This window comes from Labrus mixtus, chromosome 2, assembly GCF_963584025.1.
Source record: "Labrus mixtus chromosome 2, fLabMix1.1, whole genome shotgun sequence".
Lineage (NCBI taxonomy): Eukaryota > Metazoa > Chordata > Actinopteri > Labriformes > Labridae > Labrus > Labrus mixtus.
In genome coordinates this window covers 20,072,017-20,094,203 of record NC_083613.1, presented here as the reverse complement: position 1 = coordinate 20,094,203, position 22,187 = coordinate 20,072,017, and the positions used below count along the sequence as shown (strand labels likewise).

The window sequence follows — 22,187 nt, the reverse complement described above, 5'->3', positions numbered from 1 at the left end:
TTTTTTCTCATTTACCTTTCATTGAACTTTGATCATTATTGCTATTGTGCTATTTATTCCATATTTGTTTCTTTAATTCACAAAAACAAAACATTTTGTGCAAATTTGCTTTAGCAGAGAAATTGTAATTAAAGTACAGAGTTATAAGGTTAGGTTCACATTCTTCTTTAAACTATTCACACATGCCAGGATGTAGTTTAACAGTTTTCTTGCTTGCCTTAATAGTTCCTCCTGCTCTTACGGGCCATTTAAAGTTCTTTAAACACTTAAAATGCAGGTGATAGGGATTCAAACTCACAGCTCTTCTTCTGTGTGAACATAAATATATTCAAAAGCTTATTTGAAACTTTATCACTCAGATTCAGAAGGCATCTTTCAGAGTCTTAAATATTTAATCTGCTATAAAATTAAGCCAACAAGGAAATGCACAAAAGTGCAGTTCTTCAAATGGCCACTTGGGGCTGGCTTCAATAGCAAGTTTATCCCCATAGACCTCCCATGTTAAAAAGTTAACTAAACAGCTGAAATACACGCTTGCAGCCATGCACAACATCAAAAAAGTTTGGTCCCTATAGCTAATTTCTACATTTATGACAAATGTACAGCGGTTGAATGTTTATTTGACTCATATCTACTACTCATCTGATTTGAGCCAATAAACTAAACCTTGTTGTATCTAGCTGTTATTCCAAGTAATGTCATCCCTGGTTCCAAAAAACAAAGACAGCAGCAGGCAAAATGTCGAAGACAGTAGGAAATTATATCGGCACTATTTACTATTTACCTAAGCAAACTTTACTTGCTGCTGTTTTAATAGACTGAAATTACAAAACTAGACTGGATTTAACAGGACTGAAACATTTAAAGGTTACCTGTTTCTGAACATGTTCTCTGTTGGAACCATGTGAGGGATATTTTGATCTGCAATAGTGGTTTGTAAAACAGTTAAGACTTGAACCCCCATGATCCCACACTACTAACATTTTGTTTTTATTGAGAGACCACACGGTGTCTGAAAATGACTGTGCATAATTGGGGGTAAAAATGACACAAACAGAAAAGTGGAACCTATGATTAAAAATGACAGCTCTATGGAGGCGTTTTATATTTCCAGAAATCCCTGTCTAGCAGTGGTTTTCATCCAGTTACACGTCATATAACGTCAACACTCCCATGATTTAAAAAAAAACAACCCTCATTATTCTGTCAGTAAATAGCTTTTTGTAGAAGGTTAGTGTAATAAACAGAACAAGTTCAGCACGTTATTAGAAGTGGCAATGGGAAAGTCAAGTTAGTGGATATATTGACATAACAAAAATGAAGTTGATTATGATACAGGCGTCGTCACTAAACACAGTGACAAAAAGTTCAGGTATACATTCAAATGTTTGGTTTTTAACAGAGCTGAAATCTAGAAAGATCAGAGAGGAATGACCATCTTTGTTTGGAGACAGACTTTGCTACTGCATAGAGACAAAGCACGGAGTGTGGGATAATTGCAGTCAGCCTTGATAACGAGCTTTATAATCACTCACTTTCATCTCACCATACACGTCACTGGCCGAGGTAAAAGATGGAGAGAACAGCTCCAATTATCGTGGATGACTTTGAATTCACCTCTGACTCTAAACTTTCCACCACAAGCTCTAAGTTTATGTGACGGTGTGAATGTTATGGGCCAAGTTTCACATAGGATGAAGGTATATAGCCCTCTTCTCCACTGGATCTAAGGACTCTCATCCACCCATCTCCTTTATCCTCTTCCATTATACTCAACAGCTCTCCCTCAGTAATGGAAACCGTGCCCTCACTGTGGCCTGCAGAAAAAACACACAAAAAAGACTTGTATGAAGGACTCTAATACGATATATTTATGAAGGAGTTGAGTATAAATACTATAATGTACCTTCAAATGTATACAGAGCCGTGCACTGGCCGATAGGACTTTCTATGTCGTCAAACTCGTCTTCAAATTCTGTGTAGATGTTCTGAGTGGGGTTAGCCGCTACAACACTGAAAATACACAAACAGACAAACATATTGACATCAAGATCAGGATGTAATTTTGCCCATCTAGAGAAACAGGGAGTGCTGATAGCCTTCCATTCCTTTAGAATGATTGTCTTAGCCACTAACATACCGAACATGAGGGTCTCCTGCACAGTATGTGGTAGTGTAAGAGAACCAACCAACCAAAACAACTCAATCAATGCATCAGGTTTAATCTTTAAATCATACATTTTACAGTACTAGCTAAAGACATCCTGCCAAAAAGGGAAAATCTTAGGACAAGACTGAAAACCAGGACAGTACCCTTTGCTATATGGCATCAGTCACAGATTTCAATAACATCAGCATACTTGTAGTTCATCTTTTCTTTAGAATAGTGTAATCTATGAATAATTTGAAACTGAATAAATTGCAACCTAGCATTAATTGAACCTTGGTGGATCTTTTCTATCCCCTCCTTCCACACCACCTCATGCCACTCCCCCATAAGATCGGCCTTCCAGGTGGTTTTGATGTGATCAAACAATACAGTATTCATATTGGGAAATAATGAAACACATTTTGAGAAGAGATTTCAAGAATCTGACTGAAAGTTCATTGGGAAAGCTTTCATTTTTTTTTTTTAAATGATTCTTTATAACATTTCTGACTTGTAAATAACAGAGGAAAAAAAGGGGCTTGCGGAATGGAGAGAGTTTCTTCCAGCTCTATAAAAGATGCTAAATTATTATTAATATACAGGTCTGCAATGATTTTAAATCCTTCGTCCTGTCTGTGAATAACGGCTTGGTCAGATGTGAATGGACCTACAGTAAATCTTTTGTGGAAAACAGGAGAGCTGAAAGAGAACTGTCTCACTGCTTGGGACTCAAACTGCAGCCATTTGGGTGTAGGCCTATAATGGAGCACACTTCTTTGGGGGAACTGGTCTTGCCAATGAGGCTCTTGCATTAATTGCCGAATAATAGTGTTGGAATATTAGGAGGGATAACACCCCCAGTTTATTGGATTTTTGTGAGTTTTATACCCCCAAACAAATTGCAATATAACTGAATCAAGGTTTTAATAACAATGACAGGGGAAGCTTAACTGGAATGTTTTGACACAAGTACATAAACCTGGGAAGCGACACCGTTTTGATGGCATTAACACACCCTATGAGAAAGGGTGGCAACAATCTCCTTAACCTAAAGTTACAAAATACAAAATTGTTCTTATATAAGAGCATCAGGTTCACAGGAATAGACTAGCCTAAATAGGTGGACTGCTCCTTGGCAATACCAAAGTGAAGAGATTCAAGGAAAAGTGGATCCAAATTTGAATGTCAGAGGAATAAATGTGCTCTCCCTCCAGTTAACTGAATAGCCAGAGAAGCTGCCGTAGCAGTTGATTAATGAGAGGAGAGAAGTGGAGGGAGGAATGATGGGGGATCCGACAGAAAAACCAATAAATCATCCTCGCACTGAGACATTTTACATTTGATATTAACCACCTTTACTCCCTTAAATGAAGTCTGCTGCCTGATGGCCAAAGGCTCCAGTGCTAGATTAAACAGCAGACGACTGGCACAGCCTGCCTTGTCCTGTGCTTGAGGTTAAAGGGTACTGACCTATTACCAGTAGTAAGAGTAGTGGACTTTTGGCAAGTGTACAGCATCTTTATGAGTGATAAAACCAAATTCACCAAATCCATAACATCTCAAACTTACATACATACACCTCCATTTTATCTGATCAAATGAACATTCTGCATCCAGTGAGATAACTAAAGGCGTACTGTTTACTTATATTTAGCATACATTATATTCAATAATTGCTGGGTATTAAAGAAAAGAAAGAAAATCTACCAGACACGAAGCCATTTAGGTCAGGATGTATTCGCGAGGGAATCTGTCTACCAAGTCTAGTGGCCAGCATCTTTGCCACCACAGAGATCATCCCTTCCTTTTTTTAAGCAGCCAATTAAACAAATATAAGCTTCAAAAAGGACTATGAAACGGTTTTCTTCTCAATGGAGTGTGTAATCATTCTGAACAGCAAGGGGGTGGTTTGATCACAGTAGGACTTTTTTAAACTGTGCACCAAACCACTCTGGGCCTGCTGCCTTGCCGCTAGTAAATTATTTAATTGCCTCTTTAATTTGTCTGATAGTGAACTCAGAATCTAAATCAATTTTAGGTAGATTGACAGAGTCTATGAATTTCTCTACATCATCATCTGATGCATTATAATTAGACATATATAGTTGTGCATGGAGATCTCTGAAATAGTTATTTATATCTGGAGGATTGGGTAAAAATTCCCCTGATGAGGTCTTAGTTTTGTAAACAGACCTGCTCACCTGGGCGCCCCGCAGTTGCCTGGCCAAAAATTTGCCTGTGTTTTCATTCAATGCAAATTGCTTTTGTCTCATCCTCAGTATTTGCTTGTTTACCTGCTCACTCAAGATTGTGTTATAGTCATTCTTCAATTTCAAGATACTATATGAATCTTTCATGGACAGAGGATATGTTTTTTCTGCTTTATCAAGCTGTGACTGTGATTTCTTCTTCATGTACTCATCATTTTGCATCTTAGTACAAACTTAAAACATGGCCACAATGTAGAATCAGACACAGAACTATTATCATTCACTGTCCAAAAAATGTATCCATTACGGCTTTCATAAAATTTTGAAAATTATTATCTTGCAATAATTAAAGGGTGAAGTGCCAGGAATAGAAATTCCTCAGAAAAGACACAAAGGTGAATAAACATGGTGAGAGGATGATCCATTAAATTAATAAATCCCAGATATTTTGTTTGCAGTACATTCGAGATAAGCTAAGAGTCCATGATAAAATAATCAATACAAGCGTATGTTTTATGAACACGAGAAGAAATTAATAATCTTCTTCTGCTGGGTGCTGTATTCTTCATATATCAACTTAAATTAAAGGATTGAAGCTAATTATTCAGCGTGGCTACTGAATGACTAGAAGGAGGAGGGCAGGTGGATTGGCGGCTGAGATAGAGATCAAGGTAAATATTATAATCATCACCTATAATCAAATTAGTAGAATTAATTTCTGGTAACAAATTAAAAACCTTTCGAAAGAAGTCAGGGTCATCTATATTAGGTCCATTAATATTAAGACAAGTGGAATATTTGTAATTTCTCCTGAAACTATCAGATTCCTGCCAGAAGGTTCAGTGGTGAGATGAGATAATTGAAATGACACAGATTTCCTAAACAATATAGCGACCTCCCTAGCTTTAGATTAAAATGTGAATTGATAAACGTTAGAAAACCAGTAAGACCTCAGTCTGCTTTGAACAGAAGGCTTTATATGTTTTTCTTGTAAGAATATAACATCAGGTGACAGATTTCCACGGAGCCCTTGGAAGCCCTAAAAAGTAAAAAAAATAAATACCTTATGCGAACAAGTTAATATTTTGTAATGTTAATGTTACTGCTGCTTCTGGTTCTACTACTGCGTGTTTTGTGGCTGGTTGGTATAAAAATAAAGATGTTTGTTTACATATAAGGAGCAAACATGATATTGGATCCATTCTGTCAACGCACTCCTTTAAAAACAGGTCTTACCCATGTTGAGTGTTATTGTTGATGGTGTTGGCAGCTTCTTCTCCTCCAACTGCTTCCGACAGCCACGTCTTTAACAAACCAGCAAAAGAAGTTAAGACCTGCACAATGCATGTACAAGTGATCTAATTCTTTATGCACACAATCTTAAGCATGTGTATGTGCGTGTATTGACCTCATATTTTGTGAGGTCCCCCCTCAGGCGGCCGATGTTCTGGGAAGTTTCTGTGATCTGTGGCTCCAGACTGGAGGGGTCTCCCATCTGTGGATTCTGCTCGTACACACCCTTCATCTTCTCCAGAGCATCACTGAGGTCAACCAGGGGGGGGGGGGAAATGTGTTATTGTTTTTGAAAAGGGAACACACATTAAGGAAGTCTGCAGTTAAGCTCTTCCTTAACAAAGAAAACTGATTCTTTTGCAGACCTTGCTTTTGTGCGCAGCAGTATTGTCAAATGGAAACAGGAAGCAAGTCTTCTCCAAACTGTTGCCTCCAAATAAGGAAACACTATTGTTCACTAATTGAAACCAAGAGCCCAAGCCCAAACCATTAAAACATTCCCGGACAGCAAGAACACAAACAGAAGTTTGTGAACAACTTTGGCCACATAGTATATCTATTGTCTGTATTTTGTGATAATTAAAATACATTTACATCTTTCCTGTTGTGCAAACTTAAAAAAAAAAAAGCAAGAAAAAAAAAGGTTAAAACATTTAATTTTTTTTTTTTACACAAGGGAAGGAAGCATCTGTCTTAACAGCTGCACATTTTTAATCACATTTTCCCTTTTAATTCTGCTATCGATGAAATCTTGTAGCTGTCAAGTTCTCTTCGGTTCTAAAAAGAACGAAAACATATCAAGAAGGAATTTTTTTGTGGAAATGTATGGCCGCTAAGGTTAAATGAGGGGATACCTACACATAAGTTTTAGTCCTAAGTGCTTCAAACAACTTGCGTTTGATTCGGTTCAACAATGAATGCAGACCAACTCTCTACCTTTTCTTGTAATTTAACTATTCAAAAAGGGGTTCTGTGTTTTTTTTTTGGGCTTTAGGGACATTTGTAATGCTGTTGGTGGTGTTTTCATGTTTTCACCTTTGATCCTGCGCTTTCTGCAGCTCTTTGGTGATGTCATCAATCTTCGCCTGCAGCCTCTTCTTCTGCTGCTCCGGAGGAAAATGAGAGAAATCTTCCGCAGCAGGTGGCTACACACAAACACACACATTCACACCACATACACACATAATAAGTATCCTAAACGTCATGTTTACTTATCAGGAAGCACCACCAGATGTCACTCCTCCCTCTTTCTGTCTGTCTTTCCCGATGATAATAAATTATCTTCAGGGAACTTGTTAGTCAAGACAAACTTAGAGAACAAGCTCATTATTCTGTGTCAAGGTAACAATCGCCCTTTTTAAAGAGTCACAGCTTTAATGGGAAACCATAGAAATCACAGAGAGAGAGAGAGGAGCATGACTAACATCCCATGACAATACCACTGAATTGAATCTGTGACGTTATGGGTTGGTGCAGACATGTACAACGAAGAAGACTCTTTACCCCGTGATGCTTCACCAATAGACATTCAAGCATTAAAGCTAGGTTTAAGATGATATTACCAGGGAACCTTGGAGGGACTATCTTTTTAGAAAAAGACTGCAAAAATGTTCATAGTCTTTGTTTGGATTACCCGAGCTATCTGGGATACTCTTTTCTAAAAGGGAATGTTGTTGTTCATATGTTGAATGCAAATTTGAATTTATAGTCTTCTCCATTGTAATGGATTGAAACAGATATCTTAAAATGTGATGTGACCGGGTGTCAGTAAGAATATGTTATTGAGTGTGATTTGGTTGACAATGCTACCCAAGTTGGATGGTAGAGGCTCTGCTGTCAAACAAAACATATATTTTTGACATTGTTTGCGTTTGAAAAAATCTGTCTTGCTTATTTGTTCTTAGAAGGGTATGGGGAAAGGTGTTTTGAAAATCAGCATGGCATCACAGAATAAAGACTTAGCTCTCTGTGATCTTGTTCTGAGACAGATAGAGAAGTGCATATCACCTACCTTCATGAGAGATATGTGTTTAATTGAAGTTGACTGTACAAGAGTAATTGCAAACAGGTTAATCACCTTGCTAGCACAGGCAAATATTTGGGACTAAATGCACTACCAAACTGTACCTGTTGTTACAGGTGAGGTCATGTGAAGTCTGAACACACCTATATTTAAATGCAGCACAATTGAGCAGGCAAATTTAGGTGTTTGGTCTGATCAGTGGACACACTCACTCTTGATGATAAGCCAAGTGATTTTTGCATCAGGTTGAACTTTTTTATCTATGGCTGTTTTTTGGGGTTTTTTTTTCCAAAAGAATATCTATTTTTAACAAACAATGAACAAACAATCCAGAAAGAAAACTGGAGAAAGCAGATGTGGCTTTCTAGTGTTTGCAGGGTTCTGGTTTGTCTACATGACAGATTCATGACCATAGATGCTGTTTGTCTGGCAAAGGGTAAAGATTTATGTTACCAAGGTTCTATGTTCCCAAACTCAGTGTTCATTTAATGACACATTAAAGAGACTTTTTAAATCATATTTATGTTTTCAGCAAAAACTTTGCTGGTCAAATGTGAAATGTTCATTTATCTGCCAAAAAGTCAAAATAATCCACTTCAATTTTATAGCTTTCTGTTGTTATAACCAATTAATCCCTTCCTTCCATTTTGCTAGCAAGACAATTTCCTTGACTTTTGGCTATTGATAGACACCCACATTTATTCCTTCTCCATTTGTTTGTTCTTGCCACCTGAGATGTGAAGATAGTTTTTACATGCTTTTATTTCAATGTTATTGATCATATGATCCTGGAAACATAGGATCCTGCAAATTGTGTAGCCCCTAGCATTTTGTCAAGTATTACATTGAATCTACCCACACGGAGGTCAGTGCAGCATGGTCCTGTTTGCAATTACTCTACAAATTGAATTTTCCACTTGGAAAGAAACCAGCACCAGAGTACTACATAAACACCTCTTAATTCCACCTTCTATGTAACATTAGTAAGTGTTACCATGAGTTTTTCAGCATGCGTTATCTAGACAGAGAAACAACGGACACTCAGTAGGTGCACAACAAACACAACTGGGAAACAATCTTCTAGAATTACAAACATTCAAATGACGGCCATTTTGCTGTGACATCAAATTCAGAGTTAAAGGAAGTTCAAATGCTGCTCGGAAAGATCATGTGTGCTTATTTTCCAAGTCTAATCATTTTTCTGCTTTCTGGTTTATCAGTACGCTAAAGATACCATGGTGGTAAAAAAAATTCTACAGGTCATATTTCAAGTTAAACAATAAACTTGACAGTCCATTAGTTATAGGTATTTCACCTGCTAACACATACACTATGCCTATAAAGGCACATATATCCATCAATACATTTACCACTTACCTATTATGTAATACTGTCAAATGGTATTAGCAAGGAAGTAGTTGAATGCTTATGTAAGATGAGCCTACCATAAACTGAAGACATTATGCTCACTTGAAATGTATTTCTGTCTGTACTTTCTAATCGTATTGTGTGCTATGTAACAGCAAGGTTAGCTAGGATGCGATTAAATGTTAATTCAACCTAAGTGTAGCAGCTAAACACTGTATGCTCTGTGGAATTGGATTGAAGCTATTTTACTTTCATATCACATAACACCCTCAAACGTTAATGCAAGCTAGGAATTGGTTTAATGCTAAAGCTAGCTAATATTAACATCCATTCCTGACATCATACCAAATAGAGCACATGAATGCTTTTGTTATTGTTTCATGTAACCCCATCAAAAGGTAAAGTTAGCTAGCACGTGGTTGATCCTTCTGTAAGATAAGCATTCAATCATTGACCAATGCTAACTGGAATAGCCTACCGGTTATTTGTCTTTGTAAAGTGTCATGTAACTTTATCAAATGGTTATGTATACCTAGGAAGTGGATGGATGTCAACATAACGTAAGTCTAGTCTTGCAAAATTGTATACAGCAGAATAGCATTGAAACACAATTTGAGCTTCCCACCACAAGTATGACATGAGGAAAATGGGCTAAAAATAAAAAAAACAATCCACAAAAGAGAAGGGTCCAAATAAAATCTACCTAAATGGCATCAATGAGACAAATACATAAGGGTGGTGACATTTAAAGAGCTTGACTGGATGATGTAACTTAGACCAGAGCAGATGTCGCCACTCACCCGGTGCTGTTTGTGTAATAAATTCAAGGTGAAAATCCTGGGTTTTACAGAGCGATTAAACTCTCTCAGACAGAGAGAGAGGGGGGAGTGCTGCAACTTGGAGAGGGATAAGGGGAGGGAGAGGGGGTGACTGCCCACCGGGAAAGGGGATGGGGGAGAGAAAGAAGGACGGGCAAACTGAAGAGGGGTGGAAAAAAAAGACAAAGTTGAGAAAAAGGAGCAGAGGACGAGGAGCAAAGGATAGAGAAAATTACACTTCTAATGACAGGAAAAGACGTGAGATTGGAGTCAAACAGATGCACAGATTTCTGTTGTAAAGAGGACAATGAGTTAAAGAGACAGCACAGGGTGTTTTAAGGCAAGTCTGTGCAGACTGGAATTAGAATAGGCCCCTAGGGCAACAGGGTGGTGGGTTAAGACATGTCTGGAATGTGTGTTGAGTTTTATGTGTGTGCGCGTTTGTTTCAAGGCATTGTTTTGACACCATGTGAGAGTCATTTTGCAGTTATTCAGTAATCAATGAATAAAATAGGATACGTACAAGAGAGCTGCTCTTTGACTTTACTTTAATTGTGAGATTGTTTTAAGTAGTTTGAAGGTGTCTGTAAATGAACATTCAAAAAGTTGTCAAACCTGTCAGTCGAGTCAGCTCTGACGCCTTTTATTTTTTTAGAAGTGTATTGAGAAATGGTGTAATCATATTTTCTTTTATAGTTAGTCAGTTTTATAAAGGATGAGTTATGTGATCATTATTTTCATGGATTACAAATCCCAGGAAAAGACCAAACTAACAATGAATTGATCCTCCACACAATGACTGAATAGCACATTTTTCTGAGCCCCAGACCTCCATTGTTCAACAAAAACAATTCAAATCACATTTATGAGTCACATTGTAGCTCTGGATGACAGGTTCCTTTCTAACATGAATGTGGGATTGAATACATTTTTTTCTGTGTGTCATTCTTATAAATCAGTAATAAATCAGTGGCTTTTCATATGCGTATGAATAAGGACTGTCAGCATTACCACGTTAAATTCACTCTTTTACTTTATACCGACCTCTTGAGCTCTTTTATTGATGAAAGAAATTCCTTTTTCCTTAGTTGAGTTCATTTCATTACCTTTGATCAACTAGAAGTTCCTTATTTTATTTCGAAATAAATGCAGGTTTGTATTTACAGATGATGTCAAGTACCCTCAGTCTTTAGACAGTAGAACAATTCAAAATAAAAGCCTGACAAAAATGTGTTTGAATGCAAAAAATTGTAAATATTGTATAATGCCTGGAGTTGTTTGGTCTTTTCCAGTGAAATGTTGACAATAAAAAGGAAACATCCCAATCTATACAATAATCCTCACAACGGAGTAGAGGCCTACATTCAAGACTTACTGTACTTATATAAACAAGTGGGCTAGTATTATCAATTTTCGTTTAAGTAACTTTGTTTTGATGATTTAAAGTTTTGAAGGTTATGAGATCAAAATAAAATATTAAAAACAAGGAACTTTCTCTAATAATATATTATGTAATTATATAAAGAAAATAATAGACACATGTAGACGTACTAAGTGCTCCCTGAAGTACTAGTTTTCTTTATGAGTTAATACTTATTATGTGACTGAGAATATCTGTATAAAAGTTTGTCTTGATTTAACTCATGTCCATATCAAGTGGCCTTTTCACATGTTAAGAAAACATGTACATATAACAATAGTTACAACTTGAAAGATAGAACTTTAGATAATAACAACCAATACGTTTTATCAAAACACAGCTTATGAGAAGGTAATATGGAGATCATTCTAAACAAAATAACCTGTTTGTTGGGTGCATCTAGGACTTGTGCTGATGTATTTGTCTGTGTTTTATTAAGTATATGTGACTCTCCCTGCAACCTATGGGTACAAATAAAGTAACCTGAAGCTGAAGCTGGTAAACACTATAAATTATTAACATTTTAAAATTGTATCAAGATATTATAATGCTCTTGAAGCCTGCAATTAAACTCTCATTCGAGTGAGTTCATAAATTATGCAGAAATTATTTTAATCACCTCATTATTCATTTTTGTCTCAGGTTTTCATAGTGAATTTAATGAGCTTTAATATATATTTATACAAGTTTTAATATGACAATAACATAGACTTTAAGGCTTCTAATTAAAACTGTAAAACAGTCAACTGAATTATGTGGGTGCTCATTTTTGTCTCCAATTGTGGGTTGACTTAAAAAAAAAAAAAAAAAGAGCATGTAGTATTTAAACTGAGACTTACCATCAGCTTTGTTAATCAAGTGAGATCTATTAGAAGCAACAGGATCATTCTGACCTTGTTAGGAGGTTGTTAGCCCTGAATAGTTTAGCTACATTAGAAGAACGGGACAGGGAAGATTTTCAGGTTGTCAGAATCAGGCGAAGCAGGCAATAGAGGAGAGGAATGTCTTGGCCTTGAGAAGCTGCACTATGCAAGCTCAAAGAGAGACGCGTCTAAAGTGAGCAGAGTAAAAAATTCACCTTGTTCTTCTTGCTGAAAGGCCAGAGCTTGGCACGCACTTTGGGTGGGTTTAGACTTGAGTCAGAGGTCGCTGGTTTGATACCTTGGCTGTAGTCTTCAAACTCCACATCTCCAGGTCGCTCAAAACCGGACTTGTGCTGCTCTATAAACAGAAGTGAGTCCTGCAGGGGGGCGAACAGATAAAGAAATGAAGTGTTTAATCAGTGGATATGATTTCAGAGTTAACCATAGGTTTGTTTGTGTTTGTGTTATATCACTGAGCAAGATATGTTAAAGAATAAACTTAAATGTTAAATATTTATAAGCTATACCAACACCAGACACTTTTTAAAACCAAGTTTGGCTGGTAACTTTTTAAAATCAGAGAGAAAAACAACAAAACACAGAACATACATCATACATAGACATGTTCAGAGTCTAATATGTACCTGTTTCTCATTTATTTTTACACCTGCTGCAGAGATTCCTTCTAAACACCTGGAAATGATGGGCTGCACTTTCTTCTCTATCTCTGAAAACTGGCCGTAACCCTCTGCCAGCTTCCGAATCCTCCGCTCGTCCATGTCCTGCATCATCTGTTCCACACACACAAATACAACTGCTTCTTTCAGTCAATGTTATTATACACGTTGTCTGTGTATGAATTCTGTACATTACAGTAGATGCCTATACAAACATTGGGGTCTACCTTTTGACAGACAGTACAAGGGTGTGTCATTTATTTCGTTTATTTGCCGTATGAACGCTGCACGATTTAGAATGTGTGTACTGTATGAATGTGTTTGTTTTTTTCTCACATTGAAGATCTGTGGTATCTCTGTGTAGTAGAAGAAGTTTTGTTCCTTGTTGTATTTCTGGAGCTGAGCAGCGTAGTCGTTCCTGCACTCCTCCGCTGTGTGTGTGCGGGAGTGGGCATGCTGCTTGGCCTTCAGAGCGAAAGATAGGTGGAAGGACAGAGGAGAAAGGGAGTGGAGGATGAAGGATGCAGGAAGAGGGAGAAATGAAGAGATGCAAAACAAAATGCAAAGTGGGATTATGGGGAGGCCGTGGGATGGTCGGAGAGGGAGTCACACGTAGGTGAAATTGCCCATTGAGGTAAACAGACAAAGACAGTTTTTACTGAAAACATCTTAAAACCCTTGTCTGCGTGTATGTACCTTTTCAACATCCAGTCTGGTGGCATTGAGGTCGCTCTCTGTTTTCTCTGCTTGTTGTGTGGCTTTGTCGGCCTCGGCCCACTCCTTTGCAAAGCGCTTCTTAGTCTGCATACACAATCAAATATACATGAATAATGCAGAAAAGAGCATTAGTTAGTATTAAATGCAAAAGTCCTCCATAACCAAGGTATCCAAACTTTTCTTTATCAATCAATACCTGTTCCTAAACAAGTATTGCACTACATTAACCCTCACTCCTACTGGTGTGGATTGAGCTTTTAGATTTGTGTGAGATATACCGTATATACACAGTCCCAATAAAGATACTGAACCAATGAACTAAATCCACCAAATACTGTAATTTAAGTCAAAGTTAACAAGAATTACAAACAGCAGATTATTGTGTCTTGGTTTCAAGAAAGGCTCTGCAGTTTTGTTTAATTGAATTTGGCCTGCCAACCCCAGAAAAATGAAATTTAATGTGGTTTGTGCAGTGGAATTGTCAAGTAATCAGAAATACCATTTCAATAAGTTAATTAATATATTAGACCTTTTATATAGAATGTATCTGTCATAGTTTATGACTTCATTACTATTTAAAATACATTTTGAATTATTTAGTATTTAATGTATGAAGTTTGGATTGATTGCAGTGACAGAGGAAGTTTTCAGATATGAGTCTACTCACTGTAAAAGTACTCTTTAAGAAGGAAAAGTCAGAAACTGTGCTCAGAGTATTAAGAAACGACTTAATGTAAAACATGAACCTCTGTAAATTCTACACCATTGCATAATATGACATTAGATTGTTATCAATAATACATTAATGAAAACAAAGGCTTTTGGTTACTGGAACCTTAAGCTCTTTCGTGTTAGACTCCTTTAGAATTTTTATTATACAATGGGGAAAAAAACTGAACCATTTAGTGGCAAAGTGTGCCTCAAGTATTACTGCCTTATAAAGCTGGAGAAAAAAAACCTGGATGTAAACAGTGTCACCAGATGTATTCACCTAGATGTACCTGTTTTAATCTTTCTATGGCCCACAATAGGCCGCCTATAGTGTGGTTTCAGGAACAATATTACAGTGGTAATGTACATTCAGTGTTTCCCACACACTTTAACTGGGCCACCTACTCAGGCAACACAATGGTCGGTAAATCTGGCAACACATCATTCACAATCACAATCACAATCATTTAATACGTGCTCACTCTCAGCTTGCTCCATTTATTCACAAAATATTCTTTGTGACCACAAACCCACCACGATTGTCCAGTGAAAAATGAAGATGCACTAGAACATGTCTATCCTGACAAAGTTTTAAGAACCAGCCTGTAAAATCAAGCAATACAGCACCAATGTTGCAGAAGGAACATATTGCATTATTTATTGGCTATGTACATATATTTTTTTTATATTGCTTTATTCAGGTTGTTCTCACTAATAGCAAATTTTTTTATTTAGCTTTTTTCATGTTGTCATTTGGTCTCCCTCATCATGTCGTCTTATACTGTGGATTGTTTGAGTAAAAAGAGGCAAACCCACTCATTGTAAACCATATCTACCTACGGGTACAAAGAAAGTAACATGCTACCTCACGTCACCTTTTACCCGCGAAAGTAGGAAAAGATACAGTTTTAAATGTTTTTGAGCATTTTTGTTCTCCTTCAATTTTCTTGAAATCCAGACACTGAGGCATATTCAATTATAAATATGAGTAAATTATAAATATATTTCTGAGATAGAGAGTGTTTAAATCTTACACTTCTCAAAACTTCTTAGACTACTCAAACTTATTTTCAAGTCGTGTGAAAATGGGCAGCATATAAACAAGAATACACACAATTCAATATATAGGAAGAATAAAGTTACCTCAAATGAATGGATGATGAATACATATTAGCTTGCACTCTCTTTCAAGAAAATTCCTCAGTAAAAATTGGTTTTGACCTCAACTTAACAAGCTAGGGTCTAAACTATGTCCCAAAATAATCTGCTTGCTGAGATAACACAAAGTAAAAATCGACAAAAACAAAAGACTCACACTTTCTAGTTGTTTAAAGCTGCTCTCTAGATTCTGCTGGGCTTTCTTGGCATCAGACAGGTGCTGAGGAAAGAAGAGGTAAAAGATGATGACAGAGCAGGGCAGGCTGCAGCCTTTTATAATAATAATAAATTTTATTTATAACACACTCTACATTTGAAGCAAAGTGCAGCAATTTGGAATTAAAGCATTAAAATAAAAACTATTCGCTCTGCAGAGAGGGTGATTGGCTGCAATCTACCATCTCATCACGACCTGTACACTCTCAGCACCCTGAGGCGTGCAGGTAAGATTGTGGCCGACCCCTTTCACCTCAGACATGGACTATTTGAGACCCTCCCCTCTGGCAAGAGGCTGCGGTCCATCAGGACCAAAACCTCACGCTATAAGATCAGTTTCTTCCCCTCTTCAGCCTCATTTATAATGTCCCTGCCCTCCCCCATCCCCCTCTTAACACAGACTCTCACCCAGCCCCGCAGTCAGAGAACATTAAAGTGATGTGAAGGCTTCATCAGATTTTATGCGTTACATTATCTCACACTAGACTTGAGCATTTTCTGTTTCTACTGCACACTGTGTGGAAACTTATACTGTAAGATATGTGCACTGTAAATCATGCACATACCTGCACAACTGTAAAGCTCCTCCACTGCATGTTTTGTATATGTTGTATTCTTTATATTCTATTGTGTATTTTTTATATTGTTTTTATCTTATTCTATTTAATTTCCCTGTCAGCCGGAGCACTGCTGTTTTATTGCGTCTTACTATCTTTGCTTTATTTCTTTGGTAATTGTTTCGCACCATAGCACCAAGTCAAATTCCTTGTATGTTTAAATGTACCTTGACAATTAAAAAAACAATCCTGACATAACTAACGATATCTCACGTCAATCTGCAAAATCCCCAGTCCTTCTTTCTCCCATCCCTCCCTCATGTGCTCTCCCTTCCTCTCTCACTGTTTTGCGTTCCTGTTTGAGATCCTGAAGGTATTTGGTGAGTTCCACACAGATGCCGGTTATCATGTTTTCAGCAATGAGCTCCCGTTGGCCGGCGTAATCATTCAGCTCATTCAGGATCTCCTGTAACGATGCATGATTGCTGAATCTGCAACACGGAGGAAAGACAGTAAAGAAAATCATCAACAGCAGAGAAACAAGCATTAAACTTAGTGTTTGCTTAGACCTGCCCCCAAACAGAAAAGTGTCTAATCATAGCGTAACATTAGCAACTAGATGCTGTATTCAATTTAAGGATGATGTCTATTTTATTTTGCCTTTCTAAACTAAAAAAAATACAACAGCAAATCTCAAAGGAATGAATGTCCCTGTGTGTTCATCTTACAGACTGTAAATACTAGTGGACAAAGCCTGAGTGATGTCATTGGTTATTATAGGGGTCGATTACATTCACTGCGACATAACACATTTCATGTTAGTTAACTAACTAGCTAGCCTGCTAGCAAAACTATCGGCGCAGAGGGGCAGGAAACATTGCCTTGGTAACAGTGAGATCCACTAATCAGAGAAGTCGCTGACATTATGGCTAATAATCAAATCAGCGATGGACAAAATACATGGGATTTTTACTTCCCGAACCACACTGTTGAGCTCTGGCCTATCGCTAACTATCTGGGAACTCTTATTCAAAATGTACTGCAGTATTTTAGTAAAACGTTTACTACCTTTAAGAATCTACAATGTTGGAGAGCTTTCTATGCTTACAGTAGCGGAAATAAAATTGCAATTTCTGAAAAGGTAAAATAGGGGCACTGATGGCCTAGAGGTTAGGTCGTACCCCATGGATGGAGGCTCTAATCCGCCAAGCAGACGGCCCAGGTTCAAATCCGCCCTCCGGTCCCACATGTCAATCCCCACTATCTCTACTAGTTTCCTTGTATCCACTGTCCTATCTTATTACAGCCAAACAAGGTCAAATAAGTGTAGTGAAGGAAACTGGACATGATTTAATTCTCTTACTTGCAGTCTTGTTCTTCTTTGCTCCCTCGTTTAGCATACTTCTTTGAAAGACTTCTGCAAGACAGAAAAAAAAACAAAGCAGATACAAACACATAAATGCACAAACACAGTCACAATCCAAAATCATGTGAATATAACCCAACATTTAGAAACAGGTTCATTAACCTGAGGCACACCTGAGTTGCTTGGCATAACTTTGTTCAATCTCTGTCCGTTCCTTCACAAACTTTATGTATCGCTCCACCAGGTCGAGACCTGACTGCGTGTGCTTGTCAATGTGGTCATACTGGTCCTAAAAGAGAAGACAGAACACGCGATTTAATATTTCACATGTATCGGCACACACCCACCTCAAGCATTTGTTTTAAAAAAAAACTCATCAACATACACTTACAAAGTGCAGTCTTAATGATTTTGTGCACGTTTATTTGTAACTTTTTGGGGGGCTTTATTGCCTTTATGGGATAGGAGAGCTGAAGAGAGAAAAGAAATGCTGGGAGGAAAGAGTGGGGGATGACATGCAGCAAAGGACAGAGGTCGAATTCAAACCCACAGTTACTGCTGTGAGGACCGTAGCCTCCGTACATTGGGGGGCACAGCATAACCACTAGGCTATCCGACACACCTTGTTCATATTTGTATTGTTTTGGCATGGTCCTCTGGTGCTCTATGACATAAAATAAAGAGTGCGTTTACAAGGACTTGAGTATCAATTTCAACTGAGTGTTAAATGAAAGATAAATGTAGATCAGAGTCAGTGTTATGCACATAGAAAATGTATTGTGTTTTATAATGTGAGATTGACCTTGAACCTACACACAACAGAGACAACCAAGTACTCATAGGTCCAACAAAATGAATTGCTTCATCTGTTGACAAGTGAAAGCAAAAGCAGTTCAAGTAACATCGAAAGAAGAGAAGAAGAAGTGAATCTGGCTGCAGTACAGCCTGATGGAGTATCACTAAGGAAGTGTCTGCTGATGTAAGTGGATCGGAGACTCTAAAGTACAGCTCAAATGCTTTGTTAATGAAGCAGTTTGTTGATGGACAGAAAATCAACCTTTTTCATTGAACTATTTAATTATAATCTTTATCACTCATTATGTCATCGATCCTCTATTATATGATATTTCCTTTATGATATTATCATGATATCATGATATTATCACGTCTTCTGCTCCTATAATAAATGTGTGCAGTCATATAGAGTATGATGATTATTCTTTTTATTTATAGTATTCGATTGATAAATTGATCATCTCTTTTCACACAAACAGACACACACCCGATGAAAGCAAACTCTCCTTTCAACATTCCTATCTTGCTATTCACATCTAGCCTTCAAAACACACACAAAAATACACACACACACGCACACACAAACCGGTTGGACAGGTAGCACAGTGGTTTAAATCTACAGCTACAGACTTAAAGTGACTTTCACTGAATATGAATGTGAGCACAAAACACAGAAGAATCAGGACACACAAAGCAACAGGGAGGTTCTGCTGTTGTGAAATACAAAAAAAAAGACTCCACCTTTTTAGTGGTGTGTGGGGGTGTGTGTGTGTGTGTGTGTGTGTGTGTGTGTGTGTGTGTGTGTGTGTGTGTGTGTGTGTGTGTGTGTGTGTGTGTGTGTGTGTGTGTGTGTAAGTCATTTGGAGCTAGAGACACAGATATTTAGTCCTCAGAGGAGATGGGAAGCTAAATGGAGATCTTACAGTAACACAGATAGAAACGTCCTGGATAAAAGCTGGCCTGGGGAAAGAACCGGATACTTAAACACCAGGGGGAAAAGGAGTAAAATGGAAGTTTTAGCTGGGAACAACCTGGAAATCAGAAGGACAAGAAACAAACAGCAGATGATGAAGAGATTAAAGAGGTTTATGGAGAGATATATTCCTGCATGTTTTTACACCGTCTGCTGCTACGCCCCATTACTCCTCCTGCATGTTTGTGGGAGAGGAGGAAACACTGATAGTGAGACGGAGAGGGTTCAGGAATGAGATAATCATTAGCTCAGTGTGAACCTCCGCCCTGTGACTGACGGTCCCAGGGGCCTCTCCAAACCCTGGAACCAGTCAGACTAGTCCCACCCCTCTCTGTGACGCAGCAGCAGCAGCAGCAGCAGCAACAGCAGCAGCAGAGGTGTTTCCTGAATCCAGCTTTAGTCAGAGGTCAGATTCTACCTCACCTCAATCATAATGAAAGCCACAAAACAGCAGGACTTGGAGGAACCAGCAACGTGTAAATCCAACCCTTAGTTTGAGTGAAATCCTTAGTGTTGTTTACAGAATATGTTTCTGATTTAGTCATGAAATAACAAAAAGTTTTATCTGTACATTTAGCTGATACATTTTGATTTGACAACTTCAACTCTTTTACAATAAATGCAGCGCTAAACAGACACACTGCATCACACGGCCTGTGTTTAACTGAGGACTAATCTCAGAGGTGCATCATTAAACTACGAACACATTCACAGCAGGATTTAGGAAATGAGTCTGTTTGCTCTCCATAGCCAGCCATAAACTGCTATCAAGAACACTTACTGTAGCCTACAATAACACACAAGTTATACCACATATTTGGTTGGTTTGAATCTGAAATCATTGGTCTATTAGTCCTTTGTTTTACTACCTAAAACTCTGTGATCTTAAAAAGTAACGTTCAACTTCGGCTATTTTGTGTTTCTTTATTTTTCAAGTGTTAAGCGTAATGGATAACAGATTACAAGTTACGTAGCAAAATGTCGAAGATTCTTTTCTGTCTGCGTTTAAATGTGAGGATTTCCTGCCTTCCTGAGTTGTAGGAGGTAGTAAACAGGATGTCTTTTGGATTTGGACTGCTGGACGGGCAAAAAAGCTGAATCTGTTCTTACATTCCCCCCCCCCCCCCCAACTTTAGTACATACATTTTATAGACCAAATAACTGATGGAGGAAGGCTAATCGAAATGAAACTAATAGTTACTGCTCTTTAAATGCTCACTGACACCACATGGAGACACTTTCGGTGGTGGGAGTGATGATGAGGAGGCTGTCTGACCTGATAGGAGACACTGACCAGATACAGACACAATTAAGCTTTCAGGAAAGTAGACAACTCTGCCAGACAACCTCAACACTTTCTGAAGGGTGTTGTCACACAGAAAAGCTCAGGTACAAGCGTGCGTGGAGGTGTAGGACACCTTTAGCCCACAGGGTAAAGATAAGGTGGCCAGAAAGGGTCATAAAGCTCTCCTCTCTGCTTGTGATTAGGTATGCAGCAGGAGTTGCGAAATCCTCCTCTGGCTGCAGCTTTTACAGACACACTCCTGCTGTTGTCTCAAGATTACTTAACCCAGGCCTGTCGTGGAAAAACAGGAGCCCAGTGTAGCCTACATACTGTGCAGACGACAACAGCAGGCTATAGCAACGCGAACTACTCTTAAGGGATGTTGGAGGTATTTCTTTGTATAATGACTTCTCTGTGTCAGCTGTCAAACTCACCCAAAGGTCTGTTCCCCAGTCCATATCCGCAAACGTTCAGCTCCTCTCTGTTGTTTTTAGAGCAAAGAAAAAGGAAAATAAACAGGTGGTGTTGAGGCGGTAAAGGTGTAAAAAAAAAAACTCCTCTCCAAATTCAAAATAGATTCCACAAGAACTTTTGAGTCTCGAAAGCGGAGATGGCGAAGGAAATGTTTGGAGGAAGTCTACGCCTTCTCCTTGGCACGGAGGCGGCGGCTGTCCTGTTTCTTCTAGCGAAGGGAGAGAGAAAAAAAAAAACGTTCAGGCGCTTTTTCCTGAAACAAGTTTGGGTCCCAGGGAGAGAGAGAGAGCGAGAGCGAGAGAGAGAGAGAGAGAGAGAGAGGAGAGAGAGAGAGAGAGGAGAGAGAGCGAGAGAGAGAGAGAGAGAGAGAGAGGAGAGAGAGACAGAGAGAGCGAGAGAGAGAGAGAGAGAGAGAGAGAGAGAGAGAGACAGAGAGAGAGAGAGAGAGAGAGAGGAGAGAGAGAGAGAGAGAGAGAGAGAAACCTCCCAGCAGCGTCTCTGTTTGTTTTATCTTAAAGAAGCAGCTGGCGGTTATTTTCATCATAAACGCTCCTGAACCCCGGAAGTTATAAATAAACACATATAGCCCACTGTCCGCCACTAAAGCAGGAATGGGACAGGCCTACATTTAGTTAGGCCTATAGGCAATACCTGGGAGAATCCACTTCAGTCGGCTAAATCATAAACCTAGGGCTATAGGCTGGATAAATCATCGTCCACAGACTAAACTAATTTACCAATGAACTGATTTTTATTCTCATTTAATTAATGTTGCCAACATTCATTCATGAATCCTCTGTATTGATGGTTTAAAAAAGGGGGGGGATAGGGATAGATAGCCGACAGTCTACAATGGAAGTGGAGAAAACTATAGGCTATTTGCCTCGGCATAAATCACCTGTTTATTGATTTTTGTAAATCTTGGCGCGTAAAAATGCGTAAATCTGTGAATGATCAAACGGCCCCCCCCCCCCCCCCAAAAAAAATAGGCTATTAGTGCGGTGGTAGCCTACTCACCTTGAATTAGTCTATAATAACTGAAATCAAATCCTTTATTCTCCTTAGAGGCTTAAAAGTGAAATAGCCTATCGTGTTTTAGGCTTGTCTGTGTCTT

The 22,187-nt window shown here is 38.4% G+C and overlaps 1 protein-coding gene across 2 annotated transcripts; it reads right to left on the bottom strand.

The window, feature by feature from the left end:
- Window positions 1-35: 35 nt before the first annotated feature.
- On the bottom strand, window positions 36-21,340 carry LOC132988019 (cdc42-interacting protein 4 homolog). Of its 2 annotated transcripts, XM_061055100.1 has the most exons (15): window positions 21,034-21,340; window positions 17,720-17,835; window positions 17,544-17,597; window positions 16,524-16,671; window positions 15,565-15,627; window positions 13,518-13,622; window positions 13,158-13,286; window positions 12,789-12,935; window positions 12,360-12,521; window positions 8,670-8,693; window positions 6,688-6,797; window positions 5,768-5,900; window positions 5,596-5,663; window positions 1,907-2,013; window positions 36-1,817 (listed from the first exon to the last, which is right to left on the bottom strand). In XM_061055100.1, exons 1-15 carry the CDS (start codon window positions 21,055-21,057, stop codon window positions 1,672-1,674), a joined length of 1,536 nt encoding a protein of 511 aa, XP_060911083.1. In that variant the 5' UTR covers window positions 21,058-21,340; the 3' UTR covers window positions 36-1,671. The 2 variants fall into 2 exon arrangements, with proteins under 2 accessions (XP_060911083.1, XP_060911090.1); XM_061055107.1 differs by lacking the exon at window positions 8,670-8,693 and having other exon boundaries at window positions 21,034-21,337.
- Window positions 21,341-22,187: the final 847 nt, after the last annotated feature.